General features: G+C 37.4%; 1 protein-coding gene across 3 annotated transcripts; it reads left to right on the top strand.

Annotated features, from left to right (window-relative positions):
• The first annotated feature begins 435 nt into the window (after positions 1–435).
• Positions 436–22310, top strand: LOC122316476 (probable inactive histone-lysine N-methyltransferase SUVR2). 3 transcript variants are annotated; one of them, XM_043133017.1, is made up of 8 exons: positions 436–583; positions 2061–2693; positions 2972–3999; positions 4389–4654; positions 5528–5594; positions 5774–5824; positions 18421–18515; positions 21986–22310. In XM_043133017.1, exons 2-8 carry the CDS (start codon positions 2150–2152, stop codon positions 21990–21992), a joined length of 2058 nt encoding a protein of 685 aa, XP_042988951.1. In that variant the 5' UTR covers positions 436–583; positions 2061–2149; the 3' UTR covers positions 21993–22310. The 3 variants fall into 3 exon arrangements, with proteins under 3 accessions (XP_042988951.1, XP_042988953.1, XP_042988952.1); XM_043133018.1 differs by lacking the exon at positions 436–583 and adding an exon at positions 1375–1399; XM_043133019.1 differs by lacking the exons at positions 18421–18515; positions 21986–22310 and adding an exon at positions 15474–16719.
• The last annotated feature ends 586 nt before the right edge of the window (positions 22311–22896 follow it).

Here is a 22896-nt window from a genome sequence, read left to right as displayed (position 1 = left end):
TTTTTGAAAACAGTATTAATTTAAATTTTAAGTATGAATAAATTAATATTGATACACAGATTAGTGCGCGATTGTACTTGTATATAGTAAAACTCATTTATATATGAGTGTACATATTTGGGAGGAAAATACTACTTTCAAGAGATTTTTGGTAACCGAAATGTTTTTTAATTTCTTTTTTAGTTAGCTATTAAGAAAGTATTTTTAAATGAATACATGATTTTTTTTAAAATTTTTAAAAATGTTTAAATGGTTTTAAAAAATAGTGAAAGAAAAAAAAAAAGTAAACACTTTATAAATATTAAGCGTGCTCTAATAATAATCATTAACCTACCCTAATAAATTTTAAAATTGTGATCTGTTCAAAATTATTCCATAAATCTTCTAAAAATACTCTCCCATTAATAATTTTGAGAGTCATGAGAGATATAAATGAATCATAATTACTGACCGGAAGAGATCTTCAAGCGGGAAATTTCTGGACAATGAATAGAAAAGGAGAATGGCACACAGAGAGTCAGAAAATCGGGGGCTTTTGGAGCTCTCTGTAAAAAAGAAAAAGAAAAGAAAGCCAGCATTTAAGGTTAGTCTTGCAGACTCTTGCTTCTGTACTTTTTCTTTAGAGGTTACGAGAACACGTTTGGAAAAGATCTCTTTGTATTCTGGTGAAGTTCAGTTTGAAGCGAAGGATGGAAAGAGATTTAGAATGTTAAAGTATGCGTTGCGTTCATGTTTTCTTGTTTTCAGAATGTTGGGCTAATTTGTCTTGGTAAGATAGAGCTTCCAGAGTGCTTTCTATCTCTCTGTCTATCATCTTACCGGCTCTTCGGAGTTTGTTTCTCGGATTTTTATCAACCTAAAAAAACCATTTCCGATGGTTTCGGTTTCTCTCTTCTCATGCTGTTGTTTGGTTTACTCGAGAAAAATCTTTTGAAAAAAAGTGGAACATTACGGGAAAGTAAACTCCTTGAAGCATTATTTATTTATTTGACTCGCCATCGGCCATTGGTACTTTCTTTGTTCTCCTCGTTATCGGTTGTATTATTCCAGTTCCTCTCTTCTCGTGCGGCCCATTGTTTGGTTTATGAGAAAGGGGAAAAAAAAAAAAAAAAGAAAAACAAAAGACGGAAATTGCGAGAAAGCTTTTATTTTGACTTTGTCGGACCGATTTGCACCCGAGAATTATGTTCTCATTAACCTGCCTTCTTACTTTTGGGTTACAGGGTATTTGAGTCACCTTGCAGCGAAAAATGGGGCCTACAAAGTATTCGAGCAATTTTCAGCCATTTAACGTCAAAATACCGAGAATTTGTGCAACTCTTGAGATTTGTTGAGAATTCATCGAGATATTGGCATGTGATTTGCATTTAGTTTTACGAAATTATTTAAGTAGATTAAGGTAAGGAAATATTTGTAAAGTATTTAATAATTTTGTATATAGTAATAAAATAATTTGAATAAAAATATTTTATTAAATTTTAAAAAATGAGAAAGAAAAAATTGAATAAAATTATTATAGAATTAAAAAATTATTTGAATATTAATTTTATTTTAAAGTTCATAAAAATTATATTAATTTTTTGTTTTTGAATAATAATTAAATAAATGATAAGATGAAAAAGTTAAAAATTTAGATTTAAAAAATATTTTATATTTAAGCGATATTTTAAAATTAATTATAAGAAATTTTAAAAATTTTAAAAATCTTGAAATTCTTAGTGTCCAAACACATTCTAAGATTTAGGTGAAAGAGAGAGTCTTACATTTATAAAACCATTTTATAAAAATGAATTTAAAATTTTAAAATGATTTGATGCGTGACATTAAATTTATTTTAAAATACATTCTTTTCGTCATGCTTTTTGGCATATTTTATTAGGGTTTTCTTGCTGAGTGGGCGTCATTATTCTCATGGAAGTCAATATTTTTGTACCGAGCATTCGGAAAGGGGTCCACTTTGTTGTGCTTGAATTATCGAGCCATTGATACACGCACACGCAGATATATATATATATACACGCGCGCGCACACTAATTCCAGTCAATGACATTGTTTTGCAGTGAATCCAGTCCAAGGAGTATTCAATGCTATTGAAATCGATGTGAAGCAAGGTAATTACTTCATTCTCCATTAGCTTTGTGGGTTGGTCATGGCTTCCAATCCAAGAGTTTTCAAGGCCTTGGAAGCTATGAGAGCCCTAGGAATTTCTGATGAAGAGGTCAAACCAGTGCTGAGGCGACTATTGAAACTCTATGATAAAAATTGGGAACTAATTGAAGAAGACAATTATCGGACACTTGTAGATGCATATTTTGAGCTAAAGGAAAATAGTAAACATGATGATGGGATTGAAAGATCAACAAAAATACCGTATTTGGAAGAAAAGAATGATGAAAAGAAGGCTCTCAAGATTTCAGGACAGGGAATCGTCATGGAGCAATCTGAACCATGTTTAAGCGAGGGCAGAATTATAGGTAGTTCTGAACGACCCCGCACTCATTTCATGGACAAAGGAAAGGACCCTATTTCATCTCATGTGGTCGATAGAAAATCAGTATCTGAGAGATCTTTGTCTGCTCATGTCCGGAGAAAACATATGCCAAGCAGTCAATGTAATGTCCAAAGGGAAAATATGAAAAGTAATCATCACAAGAAGATGTTGATTCAAAAACCTATCGTCGGTCCCCCTCCAGGTAATGTTGCCTTTCTACTATACGTATAATGCCTCCTCGGTACTTTAATTTCATTTTCACCCCTAAACCTAACACAGCTAAATGGAAAAGATTTGTGTTTGATGTTTTCTGTTTTCTACATCCAGCAGGAGGTGGCTTTACAAATTCTCTTCAATCCCTTGCCTTATTGTTACATTGTTGGCATTGAACTTTTGGACATTTGAGATGCATCATAATTTTGAGTCCTACCTTATAGTTACTGTTTTCTGTTTCTCACCTCCTGGATTTGTCTTGTTTAGTGCCAACGAGGTCCTCAAACGATTCAACTCCACATCATTCTGTCATGGATCTAGCATCTCACAGTCTGCATTCGTGTGACAAAGATGACAATTCCCCATGCAATGACAGTACAAGTACTGGGAATAATTTTGATATTGCTTCTTCATGCTCAGGAGAAGTGAAGATTTTATTAAACTGTGACTCCGCTCTTGGGCAACTGAATTTTCATACACCAAATTTTGATGCAGTTCTGAGATTTGTGGAGGATAAATATTTCAGATCATATAAAATTAAAGGGCCTCAATTTTCTGTGAGGAAGCTGTTGAAAGATTTGTGTGAAAGTTATTTGAAGCTGGGCACTGATTCCCCTGATAGATCTGTTGTTGCTAACCCTTCCAATTGTGGTATAAATATCAGTGATACGATGCATGTTTCAGGATCAAAGAAGAGAGCTATTGAGATACAGAATTTTGAGGCATATTCAAACCAAAAGAGTTCGGACTGTTCTGGGCATACAAATTCATATAATTCTTTTCCTGATGAAATGAATCACTTCCATGGTTTTCCTGATATAACAAAAGGTGCAGAAAAAGTAGAAATATCCCTGGTACATGAATTTTGCAAGGAGTCTCTCCCAAAATTCAATTACATACCACACAATATAATTTATCAGAATGGTAATGTAAATATTTCTCTAGCACGAATTTCAGACGAGGATTGCTGTTCAGGTTGTTCTGGAGACTGTCTTTCATCATCAATTCCATGTGCATGTGCACGTGAAACTGGTGGAGAGTTTGCCTACACAACTCAAGGCCGGCTGAAAGGAGATTTTTTAAGTGCTTGTATGTCTTTGAAGCGTGAACCTCAGGAGCACCATTTTGTTTATTGTCAAGACTGTCCATTAGAGAGGACTCAGAATGAGTACATGCCTGAACGATGTAAGGGTCATTTAGTCAAGAAGTTTATTAAAGAATGCTGGAGAAAATGTGGGTGTGACATGCGGTGTGGAAATCGAATAGTGCAGCGAGGTATAACATGCAAGTTGCAGGTGAGATTCCTTGAAATTCATAAGTTAGCTAATTAATTATGTTTGCTAGCATGTGGAAGCCAATGCAAGTTCAAATGATTGCAAGATGTCATTTTGAATTGTTTTCAATACTTTCAAATGAATTTGATGAACTTTGGTTATTTCCGGCTTGTATCCTTCTAATTCCTGTATATGATTCATGACATTTGTTTCTATTTGCTATAAATCAGTGGTAATTAAATTATTAAAGTCACGAATGTCAAATAAGTTATATGTGCATAATAACTGCAGCAAGAACTACAAACAGAAGTAGCAATTATTATTTGTGGTTATTGATGTTTATTCATAAGATAGAATTGACCTTTTTATTCTTTGTATCTTTTAAATTTTTATTGTTCTTTATGCTTTAGGTTTTCTTGACTCCTGAAGGAAAAGGATGGGGAGTTAGAACACTTGAGGACTTGCCTAAGGGAACTTTTGTTTGTGAGTATGTTGGAGAAGTACTGACCAACATGGAGCTATACGAGCGGATTCTACAAAGCAGTGGCAATGAGAGACATACATATCCAGTAACACTTGATGCAGATTGGGGTTCAGAAGGTATTTTAAGGGATGAGGAGGCACTTTGTCTCGATGCAACTTGCCATGGAAATGTTGCAAGGTTCATCAACCATCGGTAGGTTTTTGTATATTGCTTGTGCCTTACTTTGCACCCCCGCCACTCCCCCCCCCCCCCCCCCCCCCCTCTCTCCTCCCTTTTTGGTAATACCTTTGCCTGCAATTTAGTGGTTTCATTTGGTGGTATTGTTTTGTGTCTTCATGCTATTGCTTACGGTTTTTTAGATAAATGTAGCAATTTTTTTTTTATAGGTAAATAAATCTAGCAATTTCACTCTCTCTCTCTCTCATTGTGTTTTCATGTGCAAAGCTATTCATTGCCATGATTATGGCTGTGGTCAAGGCAGAGGAATGATGGTAATATAACTGAAGCTCTCTCGAGATGAATTACTTCAAAGAATACAAGAAAGAGGTGGAAAAACAATAATTTTATAGAACAAAAAGATGGATTGATTGTCTGGTAATGCCTGGTTCATTTCTTCCTTGTCCTTGGATGTTGCAATCAGCAAAGAAGCATCCAAGGTTCTGTGAAAGGAACACTTAGATATATCATTCTTAAATGATATAAATCTTAAACCACCCGTACAAGTTTATGGAGATGACAAAATTACTTTGAATTAATTAGAAGGCAAGCAGACTTTGTTTTAGCTAGAGGAAGGACAGGAGATTATTTTTCCAGGGTAACTTGCTTGCAGTTTTTGAGATGATTAAAGATGATGCATTATGAAGTCTGTTTCAAGTGTGCATAAATTTAATTTAATCATTGATATACTTTTCACTTAAAAATATTTCATTGGTATTTTGACAACATAGATGCATTTCGTGTTGATCCACACTACAATTGTCAATACAATGTGACCATACAGGTCAGTGAACTTTCATTCTTTATTTCTTTCTTCAACTTACATGATTTCTCTATGTATTGCTTCAGATGCTTTGATGCGAACTTGGTTGATATTCCAGTAGAAGTGGAGACTCCAGATCATCATTATTATCATGTATGTGCTTGACTACCATCATTTGCACTTGTTTCCCTACCTATTTTGCTTTAGCTTACTAGTGAAGGAGTTGTTTTATTTTTTATTGGTGACTTTGGAAGGGAGGGTTTGGGTTGGGGCTTGTAACCCCTTTACAAAGAAATGCATCTAAAGAGCTTTCTTGTGTTCCTCGTGTGCAGATTGCCTTTTTCACTACCAGCAAAGTGACTGCTTTTCAAGAGCTGACATGGGTATGCTGGCTTGCCCTACTTTTTATTTTTTGCTTTTATAAGTAAGGTAATAGTATTATGAATTGAAACTTATGAGGGTGCTATCAAAGAATGATCATTGGGAGAACTTAGGGATTTCTTCTTTAGTACTTCGAGAATGTGGGCTAAAGTTTTTGTAACGGAAGACATTTTCCAGTTTCTGTTTGAGTTTTCCTTTTGTTCTGGAAAGTAGTAGGTATTTCCTTTGTATACGTCCTGTGTACTTGGGCTTATGCCTATTTCCTGGAAATAAAATCTTTTATTACTTATCAAAAAATATGAGGGTGCTATCAAAAGTACACAGGGAAACTGCAGAACATGTACCTAAACAACAAAAGAAAATAGCAAGAAAGTCCTGAAAACTAGAAACAATAAAAACATAAGCAATCATGCAAAGATAAAGAGAACTAAGGAAAAAAGCCCTAAGATCACGCTGTTACCTTAGATTGTTTAGAGTGAGAATCTAAGATAATGCTGCTGTCTAAATAGAGAAACCACACTTAAGGTAGCCCTATTCCACCATCTTTTCTTTTGTGGGAAATATGATCTAAGTACATATGATGAAAAAGCTCTATAATATGATTTGATTTCAAACACTTCTCCCTTGGAAGGAACCCAACAAAGCCCGTGTTCACCACCTCATCTTAATCAAGAAGAATACTACTTGTCAAGAAGTTAAGGGCAGGTTTGGAAGTAAGATGAGAATTTTGAGTTTGAAATAAAAGTTTAAAATATTATTTTTTAATATTATTATTATTTTAGGATTTGAAAAAGTTAAATTGAGATTTGAAAAAATTAAATTGTTTATTATATTTTGTGTAGGAATATGAGAAAGTTGTAATGATGAGATGAGATGAGATGATCATTTTGTATCTTATCTTACTTCCAAACCTGCCCTAAGTACCCACCTCCAATCATTAATTAGTCTAACGAAATCAACATTTCATTGATGAGAACTGTTGGAAATCTGTAACTACTCTGTCATTAAAGCTTCCTCTGAACAAATTAAACTGATAAGTTCTAGATAAGCTGCCTTAGGTCTCGCTTGGTATCTGCATGCATGCAACCTACTCTCACTCCAGTGCCCCTTGCCGGAGTTGATTCCTCCCTTCCCTCCCTATAATCCTCCTCCCCTCCTCACCTTCCTCTCTTTCTACCTTGTTTTTTCTGCAATGGAGAGCTCTAGGCATTTTTCAGTGGAGTCCAAAACTTTTGTCTTCTCAAAGGTGGGTGCAAATTGTTTTCGTATTCTAGAGAAAAGTAGACGCATGGCCCTTTTTTTACTGATCAATGGGGTGGCGGCTTCATGGGTGGCGAGAATGGTGGTGGAAGCTACTAAGACTAGGTGGCGTGAGAACTTTTTTAGGAAAATGAGGGTCGGCAATGGGTTTCCTTCTTGCCTTGAGTTGTCGCCCCCCCCCCCCCCCCCCTTCTTCTCCTCCCCCTCTCTTCCTTGTCTAAGAGTCCCTTCTCGAACATGACTTTTCCTCTTCCCAAGTAAAATCTTCTTGGAACTCCAAAGGTTTCTCTTTATGCTTGACAAGTGTCAACCAAAGGGGTTGGCCTTTGCATGTGGGTGTGTAAGACTTAATCCGAAACTCTCACTCCTTGTCTTTTCCACTCACTTCTTCTAGAACTTCTATGCATGTTGGACAACTGTCAAACGTTGCTACTTTCCTAAGTTTTAAACAACAATACTCCTCTCATGCCATGTGGCACCTCCACCAGCCTTAGAGATCAACTTGGGCTCTCCAAAACCCTAATTCCTCTAGGTGGTTGAATCCTCTATGGGCCTTTTCTTCTATTTTCTCTTGTGGGCTCTTTAACTTAGAACTCCAAGATCCAATCGAATACATAAAATAGAAAATGGCTCAAAGAAATCCTCCAATACTTACTCAAATAACACATACACAAATAATATCTAAAAGAAACGCGAATGAGGTCTCTTATCAAAATCAAGGGATGTCACATTGTGTGTGGTTGATCATCCCCACCTGGAGGAATTCATTAATGGCAGAAGAAGAGCCTCTTTGATCATCCCCGAAGGCGCCAAGAGTTGTGGCTGGGAGGGGTTTGCCTTCAATCTCAAAAAGGTGGTTGAACGTGAGGCGGTACTTTCTGAGGCTCCAAGTTGGATTGGGGAGCTTGGTTTCAGGCTGTATGCCACGCCGCCAGTTTCTTACGCTGCGGTTTTGTCTGGTGCAGCGGGAGATTGCAGCGCTGCAATGGAGTTGATGGAAGACAGGTCTGGTTTTTGCCCAGCAGATCCAGAGGGGATTTCTGACAGTGGTACAAGGTTAGGTGAAATAGAAGGGGTGTTTTGGGATGTAAAATCCAAACTTTCGGGTGTCCTCCAAGACATTGCTATTCTGATGAAAAAAGTAGACCTGGGACTCGGCATGGCGATGGGACGGGGTAAGGTGATCACGTCTGCCTCGCTCCAGCCATTTTCAGAAGAACATTTTCCTAATATGGGTTGGAAGGCCTCTGCATGTGCAGAGATAAGAGAAAACTGTGGGGCTATGTCAGGCAGTCGGGCTCTTGAGCCTTTGACTGAACCTGGGCTTAACGGGCCTCAGAGCCCACTGAGGGCTAAAAACACCAGGCCCCATCAAACCCAGCATGCCGGTCCCCCCACTCGGCAGCCCCCTCGTTCATGGGCCTCGAGCCCACAACCTCGGGCCACTCCTCGGGCCAATTCCCCCTCTCGGGTCGAGCCCGTGACCCGGAAGCCCTTTGAGGCTTCAGCACACGGGTCCTCCTCGTCTCGGTACCGAGACCCAGGCGTCAACCATATCCCGCCGGCATCTTCACCGGCCACCCTGCCGGCATTGCAGACAGCGCCGACTGACCCCGGCGACCCTGCTGGCATAGTAGTTGCACTGTTCAAGGCCGGGCCCTCCTTGTCTCGGTCTCGAGACCCAGGCGTCAACCATATCCCGCCGGCATCTTCATCGGCCACCCTGCCGGCATCGCAGACAGCGCCGACTGACCCCGGCCACCCTACCGGCACAGTAGTTGCACTGTTCAAGGCCACGACGGCGGTAGGTACACCCCTGACAGCGTCGCCCATGGAGGAAAACGACATCACAGTCGTCCCTCTCGACTTCGTGGGCCCGAATCCGGCTCAGAAAAAGTCGACTGGTCATCTGGAAGCTCTTGGGCTCACTTCCGAGGGCCAGTCCACCCAAGATGAGGAACACTCCTCCGCAGCAGTCAGCGTTGCCCCCTTCCTGGAGGATTCTTCTGAGTTTACTTCCAGGGTTCTTTGTACTCTTGAAGAAGAGGTTGAACCTGACCCTGAAGAGGAGGAAGAAGGGGAGGCAGTTTTAGGGTCAGGTATTTTGGTACCTTTTTCTGATCTGGCGAATGAAGGGGATGTTATGGGGAACATAGGGGATGATCCCAGCCTGCTTTGCTCGTTACCCCCAGCACTGCCGTGGTCTGACCCACAGACAGATTGGGTGCTAAAGAAGGTAGAAGACATTTGGCATTGCGCGGGGATTTCTTGCGTCGGCTTCGAGGACCAACTGACAGCACTGTTCACAGCCATTGCAGCTGAGCAGTCTCACCATCTTCGTTCCGCCAGCAAAAGAGAGAGGGAATTAAAGAGATTCTCATGCTCCGTAAATTATGATCGAGAAAGTAGCGCTAGCAGTGAAAGAGTTACTGATAGGGTGATCTTAGGTGATCCATGAAGCTCAAGATCCTTTCATGGAATGTTCGGGGTTTAAACAACCCGAACAAACGCCTTAGAGTGAAGAACCTAATCCGGGATTGGAAGGCGGACATCCTTTGTTTACAGGAGACCAAATTGAAGTACGTAGACAGGAATATTATTAGAAGTTTATGGAATTGCACCTACGTGGGATGGACTAGCTTGCCTTCCAAGGGCGCATCAGGGGGCATTATTGTGATGTGGGATAAGAGAGTTGTTGATTTAGGGGAAGAATCCGTCGGTGAGTTCGTGGTTGCATGTTCTTTTAAGCCTTTGGAAGACGGGTTCATGTGGGGCTTTGCAGGCGTTTATGGCCTGAATAATGATAATAGCAGGAAGCTTCTCTGGGATGAGATTGCTGGATTGTGTAGTTGGTGGGAGGGTCCTTGGTGCATTGGAGGTGATTTCAACACCACTCGGTTCTCGAGTGAAAGGTCGGGGGACTCCAACTCGGGATCAGTCATGGCTGATTTCTCAGCCTTAATCTTGGAACTGGACTTGATTGATCTTCCCCTAGGGGGGTGACGACACTTGGTCGAACGGGAGGGCATGGTCTCGTCTGGACAGATTTATTGTCTCTCCTTCCTGGGAGACACATTTCCCCACTCTGTCAGAAGAGCCTCCCTAGGCTTTGCTCAGATCATTTTCCACTTATGTTGGACTGCAGCGGTATTCAAGAGGGGCGGAGATACTTCAAATTCAAAAATATGTGGCTGAAGGTGGAGGGATTTATGGACAAAATCAGATCTTGGTGGTCCTCTTATCAGATTTCGGGCACCCCAGTTTTGTTTTAGCCGGAAAACTTAAAAACCTGAAAAATGATTTGAGAACATGGAATATGGAAACCTTTGGGAATCTAAATAACCAAAGATACACTTTTTTTCAGGAACTGCAGCGCTTCGAGGACAAAGAAGCGATTTTGGCCCTCACTGCTGAGGAGAAGGAAAGGAAAACGGCGGTGATAGCCGAACTGGAAAAAATCACACTTTTGGAGGAGATATCCTGGAGACAAAAATCACGAGCCCTTTGGTTGAAAGAAGGGGACAGGTGCACTAAATTCTTCCACCGTGTCGCCAACTCTCATAGACGAACCAACGCCATTGAGGTTCTGCACTCTGATGGGAGGATTATCACCAACAGGGCAGCCATCAAGAAACACATTGTGCACTTCTACGATCAGCTGCTTAAAGAGCAACATTCCTGGCGGCCTAAGGTAGATGGGTTGATTTTTGACTCTATTGATGCAACAAGTGCAGCGTGGTTAGAAAGGCAATTTAAAGAGGAGGAAGTGCTTAAAGTTCTAAAAGGGATGGAAAAAGACAAGGCCCCAGGCCTTGACGGTTTCACTATGGCTTTCTTTCAAGCTAGCTGGGATATCGTCAAAGAGGACATTATGAAGGTATTTTTCGAATTTCACTCTTTCTTGAAATTCGAAAAAAGTCTCAACACCTCCTTTATCGCCCTTATTCCGAAAAGGGCAAGCTTGGTGGAGGTACAGGATTTTCGCCCTATTAGCTTGGTGAGTGGGATTTACAAAATTATTTCCAAGGTGTTAGCTCAGCGGATGAGCACCATTATGGGAAAGGTCATATCGAAGTCCCAAAATGCCTTTGTTAAAGGGAGGCAAATTCTTGACTCCGTTCTTATTGCCAATGAAAGTCTGGAAAGTCGGGTCAAAACTGGCATTCCGGGTATCTTGTGCAAGCTGGATATGGAGAAAGCTTTTGATCATGTAAACTGGGACTTTATGATACACATTATTGGCAGGTACGGGTTCGGGGAAAGGTAGTGCCAATGGATGAAACATTGTATAACAACTGTTAGATGTTCCGTTTTGGTGAATGGCACTCCTGAAGGCTTCTTCAATAGCTCACGGGGCCTGCGGCAAGGAGATCCTTTATCACCTCTTCTTTTCATCTTAGTAATGGATGTCTTAAGCAGAATGTTACACAGAATGGTGGAGGGCGGTCACATCTCGGGTTTCTCAGTGGGCGGCTCCACCCATGGTGATCTCTCAGTTTCCCATCTTCTCTTTGCAAACGACACGTTGATCTTTTGCGAGCCAGACCCTGATCAGATCCGCTCCCTAATGGCCCTATTGCTCTGTTTCGAAGCCGTCTCTGGACTCAAGGTTAATCTTGCAAAATCTGAGATGGTTCAAGTCGGTGTGGTTGATAATCTAAGTGAATTGGCTGATTTTCTGGGCTGCAAGGTGTCATCCTTGCCTATGAAATATCTGGGCCTCCCTTTGGGGGCCTCTCACAAATCCAAGTCTATGTGGGATGGGGTGGTCGAGAAAATTGAACGTAAACTTGCGGGTTGGAAGCGACTTTACCTATCCAAAGGTGGCAGAGTCACTCTTATTAAGAGCACTCTATCTAATCTCCCCACATACTTCCTCTCTCTTTTCCCCTTGCCTGCAGGTGTGGCACAAAGACTGGAGAAGATCTTTCGTGATTTCCTATGGGGTAGTTTGGAGGATGTGAAAAAATTCCACTTGATCAAATGGGAAAAAGTATGCACACCAATGGCAAATGGCGGATTGGGGCTCCGCAGCTTGAGAATCCTCAACAAGGAACTACTTGGTAAATGGCTATGGAGATACCATAGTGAGCGAGACGCCCTTTGGAGAGAAATTATTGACAGCAAATATGGGAGCTTGAGTGGAGGTTGGTGTTCCAACGCAGTAAGAGGGCTTATGGCGTAGGGGTGTGGAAATTCATACACAACGGTTGGGAAGTCTTTTTTGCTAATTGCAGATTGGTGGTGGGAAGGGGCAATCAAGTTAGCTTCTGGCACGACATTTGGTGTGGCGAGATTGCTTTGAAGATCGCTTTTCCTTCCCTATACAGGATTGCATCTGATAAGGAGGTCACAGTTGCTGATAATTCCGACAGCTCCTCTACCTGCACGCATTGGTCAGTTAGATTCACCCGAGCGGCACAAGATTGGGAATTGGGAGACATTGCTGATTTTTACAGCACGTTACAAGCGTCGAATCTACATGCTGATGTAGAAGATCATCTCATTTGGTCAGCCACAGGAAACAAGCGTTTCTTAGTACGTTCCTTTTACAAGGTACTCTCGGCACACCCCTCCACTGCATTCCCTTAGAAGAGCATTTGGAGGACTAAGGCGCCTTTAAAAGTGGCATTCTTTGCATGGCTAGCATCCCATGAGAGTATACTGACTATCGATAAACTGAGAAGACGTGGCCACTACCTAACGGATTGGTGCTTTATGTGCAAACACAACAGCGAGACAGCGGATCATCTACTTCTTCATTGTGAAGCTGTCACGGCATTGTGGGATGACATCTTTACAAGACTAGGCTTGGCATGGGTAATGCCTAGAAAGGTGGTTGATCTTTTGGCTTGTTGGAGAGGAATCCGGCGCAAGGGGCAGATTGCAGATATTTGGAAAATGGTGCCACTTTGCCTAATGTGGTGCACATGGACCGAGAGGAACAATCGCTGTTTCGAGGATAAGGAGCAATCTCCGGAAGGTTTTAGGGATTTCTTTTACCATACTTTAGTCTTATGGGCATCCTCTATTGTATTGAATGGCACTTCTTTTGCTGAACTTTACGCTGCTCTTAGCCTGTAGCAATGCTCTTTGTATACCCCCTGTGTACTTGGGCCTTGCCCCTTCTTTTTCTAATATATTTCTTCTTACTTATCAAAAAAAAAAAAAAAAATGTCTCGCTTGGTTACACAAATGAGATGAGAAATCTGTTAATAGTAGTGAAATGGTTTGAGTTAAGATTTTTATGGTGTTTTGGGAAAGAATAGATAAAAAGTTGAATAAAAAAACTATAAAATTAAAAGAGGGTTAGAATATAATTTTTTAATGTAATTTTTGTTTTGGGATTTGAAAATTTTGAATTATATTTTGTGTTTTGTTTGGTAGTTTAGAAAAATTATAATGATTGGATGAAAAAGTTGAAAATTTGAAATTAAAAAATATTTGTGTTTGAATGATATTTAGATGTTGAGATGAGATAAGATGGTTTCATGGATTTGTGAAACCAAACTAGGCCAGTTTTTGTTTACCACCACACATCATGCCAAAACATTTTTTTTATAAGTTAAAATTGAAGATAAAACATTGGGAGTGTCTGAGCCCAAGTTTGAACTGGGGACCACGTCATGCCAAAACTTTATCCTTGAACCATCTCCCATCACATATATTAGTAAAATGGAGGAAGTCCCTCCAATCTATTTGGATATTTTTCCTAATTCAAACTCCAAATGTCCCTTTTTACTTGCTGGGAACGCCATCCACCCCAGGTACATCTATGTTTTGCAACCACTACCAACCTATGAAGACTCTCACTCTCAAAAGTATTATATAATCACTTTCCCAATGGGTGTGGTTGACTATAATTAAGCTGTAGATTCTCAAACCTCCCTCAAAAATTGTAGAACACACATTGGACCATTTTTTTTTTTTGTTGGGGGGGGGGGGGGGGGGGGGGGGGGGGGGGGGGGGGGGTGTTAGGGGATTGGGATACCATAGTTGATGAGTATAGGTGATGTATGATATCTCACATTGCTTGAGAATGAAAAATTCCCGTTTTTTATAATGATTCCTATAGAGCTCTGATTATACCATTGACTAGTAATTTTGGAGTATAGGCCCATATGTGGCCTTGATCTCCTTGGGGTGTTACAATCTCTTCATAGTTGATAAGGTTAGAATTATTACATAATCATTTTCCATAACACCAATTAATAGGAGTTCTATAAACACTATAAACTTCGCACGCTACCAATCACTTGTTTAATCTCAAAATAATAAATATGACAGATCCAAACTTAGAGAGAACATGTTATCAGCAAATAAGTGTAAACAAAATCCATTTTGTATAGGCCCATATGTGGCCTCGACCTCCTTGGGGTGTTACAGTCTCTTCATAGTTGATAAGGTTAGAATTATTACATAATCACTTTCCATAACACCAATTAATAGGAGTTCTATAAACATTATAAACTTCACATGCTACCAATCACTTGTTTAATCTCAAAATAATAAATATGACAGATCCAAACGTAGAGAGAACATGTTATCAGCAAATAAGTGTAAACAAAATCCTAATGGCCTATGTAATCAGCACTTACTCAAATCATCACTCGGTCATTACCTCCTATGCTCACTTTGAATTGTATATATATCCTCGTCATTTTAATATTTTTCTAAATAGTCCACCTAACTAGGTGTAAACTCTTGTATACCTCCTATGTACTTGGGTTATGCTTATTAAAATAATTTGTCACTTATAAAAAAATATATTTTTCTAAATAAGAAATATATTTTCTAAAAATAAAATTAGAAAATAATTTTGAAAAAGTAAAAATTTAGTTTAGAAAGCAATAAATTATTTATCGAAGAAGTCAGTGTGGGACTTCCGGCCCGTTTGGATACCTAGAATATCTCATTATATTTGTGAATAGTAGTGAAATGGTTTGAGTTAAGATGTTTTATTGGATTTTGGAAAAAGAGAGAAAGAATTGAGTAAAATTATTATAAAGTTAAAAAAATTGTTTGAATATAATTTTTTAATATTATTTTTGTTTTGAAATTTGAAAAAGTAGTATTGTTTTTTGTGTTTTGTTTAGAACTTTGGAAAAGTTGTAATAATTAGGTAACTATTAGATTAAAAAGTTGAAGATTTGAAGTTGAAAATTGTTTTTTGTTTGAGTGATATTTGGGAAGGAAATATTTAAGAAAATCTGGGAATGTCTAAGAATATTTGAAAATAGTTATGTTGCCAAACGGATCCTTAGTATCCATAACTACCTTTAGAACCCATCCACTTTGTGGATTATTCATATCCCCCATGCGGGACTGGGGTGCTACATTTGTCCAGGGTTTTATGTATTTTTCTTTTTTTGATTGGCATCGGGTGTCCAGGAATAGCATCCCGACTAATCCCTGGAGTGCACAGGCCTTCAGCAAGAAGTTTCCCACAAGTAGATCTCGGGTAATTCAAGGGAAAAATCCGCCAGTCCAATGGCCCCTCGAGATTATTTGCACTCATGAGGATTTGAAAGTTTCTATGTATTTTCCTCTTTGAAAAAATAATAACAAGTGTAAGTCGATTACTCAATAAATAGATATCACATTGTAAAATTTTATTAAGTTGGGTTTCTTTAAAAACACATTCCGCATTCCATGCATATTAAACCTAGTAGCTCACACAAATTAACTCTCGTGTGCCTAGGTTGCATGTTGGTACACTAGCTATGGCCAAGAAGAGTAATTGCATATTTGGGTGGTCCATACATTCTCAACATCCTTCAATGTGGCTAGGGGTGTAACTGGTCTGATTTGGTCCAGTTTTGGACATATTTTAGAACCAAACCGGTATATAATAGTTTTGAGATTTGAAGAACTGATACCATACCGGTTACACCCCTAGTGGCTAGAGTTGGTAAAAGAATGAGTAAAGCACGACTAAGTGCAAAGTTCTAAGGCCAAAGCAAAGAGAAGCGCACTTACAAAAGTGCAGCTTTTCTAGTGGTTTGAATAAATATGTTATGTATGTATGCATATATATATTTATATGTATGTGTGTGTGTGTGTGTGTGTGTGTGTGCGCATGCACATGCGCGCGCGTGTATATATGTATGTATAATGAGTTTTAGCTATTATTGTTTGTCTGATCTATTAATTTAGATGAATTAGGTGAGGAAGTCTATGCTTGCTACAAATCTTTTGATGACAATGATAATTGTCCTATGCTTGATGCTGAGATGATTATGCATATGCTTAAGTTACCACAGAAGTCAATTCCTACAATTCATGTGCATTTTTGGTCGTTGCCTATTTTGTATGGTTTGATTAAACCATATACTTTGTTTGGATTATGACTGTCAAATATCTTGATGGTGTATATTTTGTAATGAACAAGATAAATATATGAAATATTATCTTTTAATTTTATGTAATTAGTTGTTCACTTTATTGTCATGTTGCATAATACTACAAATTGAGTGAACAGGCTAAACTGCCTGTTTGGGATTACTTTAGATAATAGAGCTTTTAATTGTAGATTTTGTTAAAAGGTGTTACTGGTTAAAAGGTTTACTGTTTGGTAAACATACGCTTAAAGTGCTTTTAAAGTTGTTACGGTGGTTTTCAATGCTATTTGCAGTTTTTAAAAAAAGAGGATTTTCAGCTTTTTTTTTTTTTTTTTTTAATGTGCATAAGAACTTTTTATTTTATTTAAAAGAGCTTTTAAATTATTAAAAGTACTTTTTAAGTTCCCAAACTCAAAACCAAAAGGGCACTATATATATTACTATCTTGCTCTTTATTTTTATTTGATTATATGAATATTTTATTATGATGCATTTTTTGGGAGCTGGTTATTATGCATTTTCTTTTTAAAAATGTACACTTTACTTCATTCTAGTGTGTGCTAGCACTTTACGCCTCTACCATAGGCTGCTTTTGCGTTTAAATTCACTTGGCACTCTCACTAACATTGAGGGTGGCTTGCACGCACATATACCCATTTGCTCTAGTACCATCGCATCTTCATTGGCCAAAGTACAAACAAGTTTTAAATCATGTGTTCATTCACCTTATTTCCTTTCTTTTCTTACAATTCTGGTAACTTCCAAATCATAAGCATTCCCATAGCATCACATGCATCAGGTTAAAGAATTCGCAAAACATACTTTCATAAATATCACATAATAGGTGGATAAAAAGGTGCTTACAAGAAAGGCTAGTATCATAGCATATATTTGGAATTTCGTATAAGAAAAATGTAACATTTTATTTTGAAAGAAAAATGCATGATCATTCTGCTTGCCTTAGTTGTGCTGCTTGAATAAGTTTAATTCCTTAATCTATCATAATATCATCCCACTAGACATGAACAACTAGTTTTCACTTAACCATGCCTGAACTATATTATTTAATCTGTCATTTTATCCTATTAACTATCCTTAAGCATTTCCTAAAGGTAACACATGTTAACTCTTGAGAAATAACAATCTTTATACTGCAATACACTTGCTGTTCAGATTTGCTGCTCTTGGAGTTCCATCCTTTTATTCTTATTAGATGTTTACTCCTAACATCTAGGAATATAACACATGCAAAATCTCAACATTTAAAGGTCGTTTTGTAAATAAAATAATAATCTTAAGATAATAATCACAATCCAGATTTTTCTACGAACTTCACACTGTGAGTTCCTCTGGATTGCCGATACACAGTTCTTGCAGGTTAGCCTGTGTATCCAAGGTTTACTAGTCCAAAAGGCCTTACCATGGTGAGGCTCCATGTCATCAAAATATATTGAATCTATCGAATGGAATAAGGTGCATTAAGTATGTCAAAGCATTAAAGAGCCATGATCCAGATATAGACTAGGTCTTGATCAATGAATCTATTATTTGCCATCATCACAGTCCCTGTGCAACTAGGAAATGAGTTCGGATCCCAAAATAGGTTGTACTTTCTAAGATGGTGAGAAGTCTGGGAATTCATTGTATCATGGTTCTGAAGTCACAACCTCTATATACAACCTGTGTATTGCTGTCTGCTATCTTATCAAATAAATTGATGATTTCCTATTAAAAAAGTATCTGCGACAGTTTATGGTAATTTTGAACAAATCCTTACATGTGAGAAAAAAGAAAAAAAATCCATACCATGTCAGAATTTTCTTGGGCTCCGTTCTCTCAGTACAATTATAAGTTTATGCTATAAAAAATGTTACACGGTGCGGTAATATTTTGAAGCATTTTATGTGGTTGATCCTGTTGGGGTACTAGTTTAAATTGATCTTTGGTCAACTGGGTTTCCACCTTGCTTTCTATTATTTGAGTTAATTGTTTTGCAGGATTATGGGATTGACTTTGCTGATAAAAATCATCCCATTAAGGCATTTTCTTGTCATTGTGGAAGTTCATCTTGCCGAGACATGAAACGAAAAAGGTCAGTTATATTGTATTTATCTTGTGAACTAATGTGATTGCTTTTAATGAAATGAGAGTAATTCTTAGTGCATCATATATGCATACGACTAGGGTAAGTAGTATGATTAGATTACGCCATAGACCTCCCCCCCAACTGACAATTTCAACGAACAACATATATGCATCATCAGAAGCTCCTCCCAAACATCTCTCTTTCTCACTAACAAAGTGAAAATATAACCCTGACATTCAAAAAAAAAAAAAAAATGAATTAGAAATTGAGACTAATTGCAAAGAACATTTTAATAAGAGAATACATGTCCTTGATCAACAAATTTAAGGCTTAATATTATATCAATAATCTCAACTTATGTATTCAATGAAGAACTGCATCATACCGTTACAGTTCTCACAAGTAAACAAGATATAGAACAAAACATAATAGCTCTTTATCAGATTGTGAAACCTGACTTAATCTATGAAATATAAAACATTTAGCCTTGTTTGTTTTCAGAGATGAGATAAGATGAGTTGATATTAAAGTTGAAAGTTGAATAAAATATTATTAGAATATATTGTTTTAATATTATTTTTGTATTGGGATTTGAAAAAGTTGAATTGTTTATTTTATTTTGTATGAAAATTTGGGAAAGTTGTAATGATTAGATGAGATGAGATGAAAAATTTTGTGAAATTAATTTTTGAGAAAGGTCAAACTTAGAGATGAAACCACTATGTAGTATTTTTGGGTTTGAAATCAAACCCAGTGCTCTTGGGACCTAAAAACATAAATTTTACTCTTTATGGGGCAGGTAGCACCCTCCCCACCCTCGCATGTGCGGGGTTGGGGTTTTTCACCCCGGTACCCACCCTCGGTGTGCAGGGGGCGGGGTACCCCATCCGGGTGCCGAGGTGCAGGGGCGAACACCCAATTTGTCCCCCCCCCCCCCCCAAACAAAAAAAAAAAACAAAAAAAAAAAAAAAGCGCCACCCAAAAGGATTGGGCCGGGGTACCCCATCCGGGTGCCGAGGTGCAGGGGCGAACACCCAATTTGTCCCCCCCCCCCCCCCCCCCAAACAAAAAGAAAAAAGCGCCACCCAAAAGGATTGGGCCATGGGCCCAAATTAGGATTTTGGGCCCAGAATAGAAGTAAAAAAAAAATTAAAAAATTAAAAAATAAAAAATTTAATAATAAAAATAAAACAAAATAATTTACAATGATAATTTACAAAATTATATACTAGTATACTACTAAATTGCAACTATTAACTAATAATCATAACTAAGCTATTAGTATATTACAATGATAATTAAGAGAAAACTATTACAAAATTACAAATTCATCTAAAAATATTTCAAATTTTACTATTGTAGCAACATTACAATTAACTAAATTAACAAAAGAATAACATTTCATTCTTCAATGGAATTTGGGGTGGTCAATTGGTGGTAGAAAAGTGAGTTGTGCTGATTGCTGTGAGACTGTGAGAATTGAGATCATAAAACCTGAAATATTAATAATTTAAAAGGAAAACAAATTAGAATTATAAACATGAAACAAAAATTAAAAATAAAAACATATATTAGAAATTTAAAATTTACAAATATTAAAAGTACTAACCAAGATGAGATTGGAATCATCTTATATACTTAACTATTTATATATATATTATTATATATATAGGCTCCCCTGCCCCCACTAGGGGTGCAAGAAGGGGGCAGGGCAGCTGGTTTTTCTCATTCTAGTTTTTTTTCATTATTATTATTATTATTATTATTATTATTATTATTATTTTTTTTTGGAGCATATTTACTAAACATTCATATTTTTTTTAAGGTCATCTAGCCATACGTCAATTAAATCCAAATTATACATTCTATAACACAAATGAGTGTCTGCCTAAAATCTTACGACCAAGCCTCAGTTAACTTGGATTTGTAAGCACAAGTTTTGAATTATATACATATCTAGCTCCTTAATCAAACAGTATAAAATGCTACACACTTTTCATCTGTTACATGCAGCAGGTTCATCAAAGTCAAATAAAACTAGATTTTAGAAAATAAGTCATAATCCAAGTACTGTAAAGAGGAAGAAAAAAATGGGGCTCTAATACTTCAACCGACAATGACTCTTAAACAAATCAAATTAAGACTCATACTTCAAAGCAAGCATGGCTCCTCCACCACAATGCAATTACAAGCAACTATGTCATTTATTGATTCAGAAATGCTATTTGTCACCCCCAATCACAACAGCTTATGTGCCATATTTTAAATGGTTTTTCAATTAAGCGGTTGATCTAAGGATGGATAGTAGCATTGATCATTAAAAATTATAATATGCCAATCAAACAAGCTAACTTTCTTTAATCCCCCAGAATTACATAATTCCCAATCTCAATTCCTGTAGATTAGTACATCACAAGTACTTTCCACAAGACTTTCTGGATGATTTAATTTGATGATTACATTTATTACATAGATAGCAAACACTCCAGGCATACAAAACCTAAATCTTGTGAAGCATGATGATAGTCTACCTAAGACAATTACTGTTTATTTCATCTGAACAAAGCAATATATAGTTTAATTTCTGATAATTTTGAATAAATATAAACTTAAACACATGTATAGTATCTGAGTGCATGAGCCTTACTAAAAAATGAGGCAAATGGTAGAATCTCAACTCGAGATCGCTACTGGCAATGTATCATTTAATTTCTAATACCTATCGGCATCTTGCAAATTGAAAGAGATAAAAGTGGTCAGTGAGCAAACCTCTTCATGGTGAGCAAGTTTAGGTAGTTTTTTTTTTTTTTTTTTTTTTGAAAGAACAAGTTTAGGTAGTTAAAACAATGGGTATATAACAATCGCATTGGAAGACTTTGCCTTTTGTTCAATTTGAATGGTTTTACTTTTACTTGGCCTTTTGGCATGAGTTTTTTGTGGAGTTTCTGGTCATCACAAAATGACCCCAAAATAAATTATAACTTCTATTAAATCTGGGGAATCTTATTTCACTCTTTACCTTTGACTCACAATCTGCCTGAAGCTAAAGCTTTGAATGTAAAAGGGAATCCGGAATAGGGATGTGTCAACGTGAGTTCAGGCTGCATTGCTTGGTAATATTGATGTCTGCCTGATATTGAACTACTCAAATAACTCATTTTTTTTCAAACCACAATGAACTCATTTGAATTCGGACAGATTATCCCTTTGTCCAGCCTAATTATAAGGTTGCTCTTAAACAGAATCAGAGTGAGTTTTGATTAGCTTTCAAGATCTTTGGGCCTCCCAATTATAAGAAAGAGCCTTAAATAACTTGAAATTAGGGCAGATTTCTTGGTCAACGATCATATATAGGAGGATAGGATCACTTGTTGGCATTGAACCAAAGCAGAGCTTAACTGAGCAGTTAATTTAGTTTGGTTTTTTCTTTGATTAATTATTATTTCTTGAAGTAACTCTAATATTTTCTTAAACAGGAGGTAGATGAATGGATATTACCCTCACATGACACGTGACTGGTGGAGTATTGAGACTTGCTGGTTCGGATTTAAGTTATCTACCCCTATTTTTAGCTGCAACTTGGTAGAAATTAATATAGAAACCACAAAAAATGTTGTTCGTTCCGGTGGGAACCTCTTTTGGGTTATATTGGGCCCTTCTAGTTTCTACTCATCATTCTTGCACCACAAACCATACTTGATTTTTTATTTTTTATTCTTATTCTTTTTGTGTCTTTTGCTAAAAGCAAAACTTTTGCTAAAAGCAAAAGGAATTATTCTACTCATTATTCTTACGCCACCACACATTTGGTAAGAAAAAAAAAAATAATTTTACGTACAGTCGTAGAGTGTGCAAGCGTCATATAATCGTTTTGAAAAAAATTAGAGTCTATTATTAAAAAATTAATTTCTTTTTATATAGATCTCGTATTTATTCATTTTCTTCAAAATGATTGTACACGTTTGCACTTACGATTGTAACTATCATTTCTCTTGTAATAATAATGAGGGTGAGGTTGTGGATTGTAACCCCTAGAGATGAATCTTCTTTTTGTAGAAATAATTAAAATAAAAAAAGTTAGTCGTGGATCTGTACAGAAGTAAAATACTAGAGATAAGAAAAATTGGTCTTTAATATGTTACTAAGAAATTTTAAGCCGTTGATTTTTCTTTTTTTTTCAAATAATAATAATAATTAATTAATGGTAGTTGGAGGGGTGGGTTCCGGCTACCCTTAAAAAAATCACGAAGGATAACAACTAATAACTTTCATAGAGACACCATACCATGCATAATTATCATCGGTCTATAGATTCAGATTGTGGGTTCCTCCTTGCAATCGAGAGATATGGTGACCGATGATTCTACCCACGGCTTTGGTGGATCTT

Source organism: Carya illinoinensis, chromosome 7 (genome assembly GCF_018687715.1).
Source record: "Carya illinoinensis cultivar Pawnee chromosome 7, C.illinoinensisPawnee_v1, whole genome shotgun sequence".
In the NCBI taxonomy this organism is placed as follows: Eukaryota; Viridiplantae; Streptophyta; class Magnoliopsida; order Fagales; family Juglandaceae; genus Carya; species Carya illinoinensis.
The sequence above is the reverse complement of the archived record's forward strand: the minus strand, read 5'-3'. Positions and strand labels throughout refer to the sequence as shown.

Bases quoted from the DNA above. Each gene is read 5' to 3' on its own strand.
- LOC122316476 (XM_043133017.1), top strand. From the start codon at position 2,150: ATGGCTTCCAATCCAAGAGTTTTCAAGGCCTTGGAAGCTATGAGAGCC. The intron at 2,694-2,971 runs GTAATGTTGCCT...TGTCTTGTTTAG, and splicing joins TATCGTCGGTCCCCCTCCAG to TGCCAACGAGGTCCTCAAAC. The intron at 5,825-18,420 runs GTATGCTGGCTT...ATTGTTTTGCAG, and splicing joins CTTTTCAAGAGCTGACATGG to GATTATGGGATTGACTTTGC.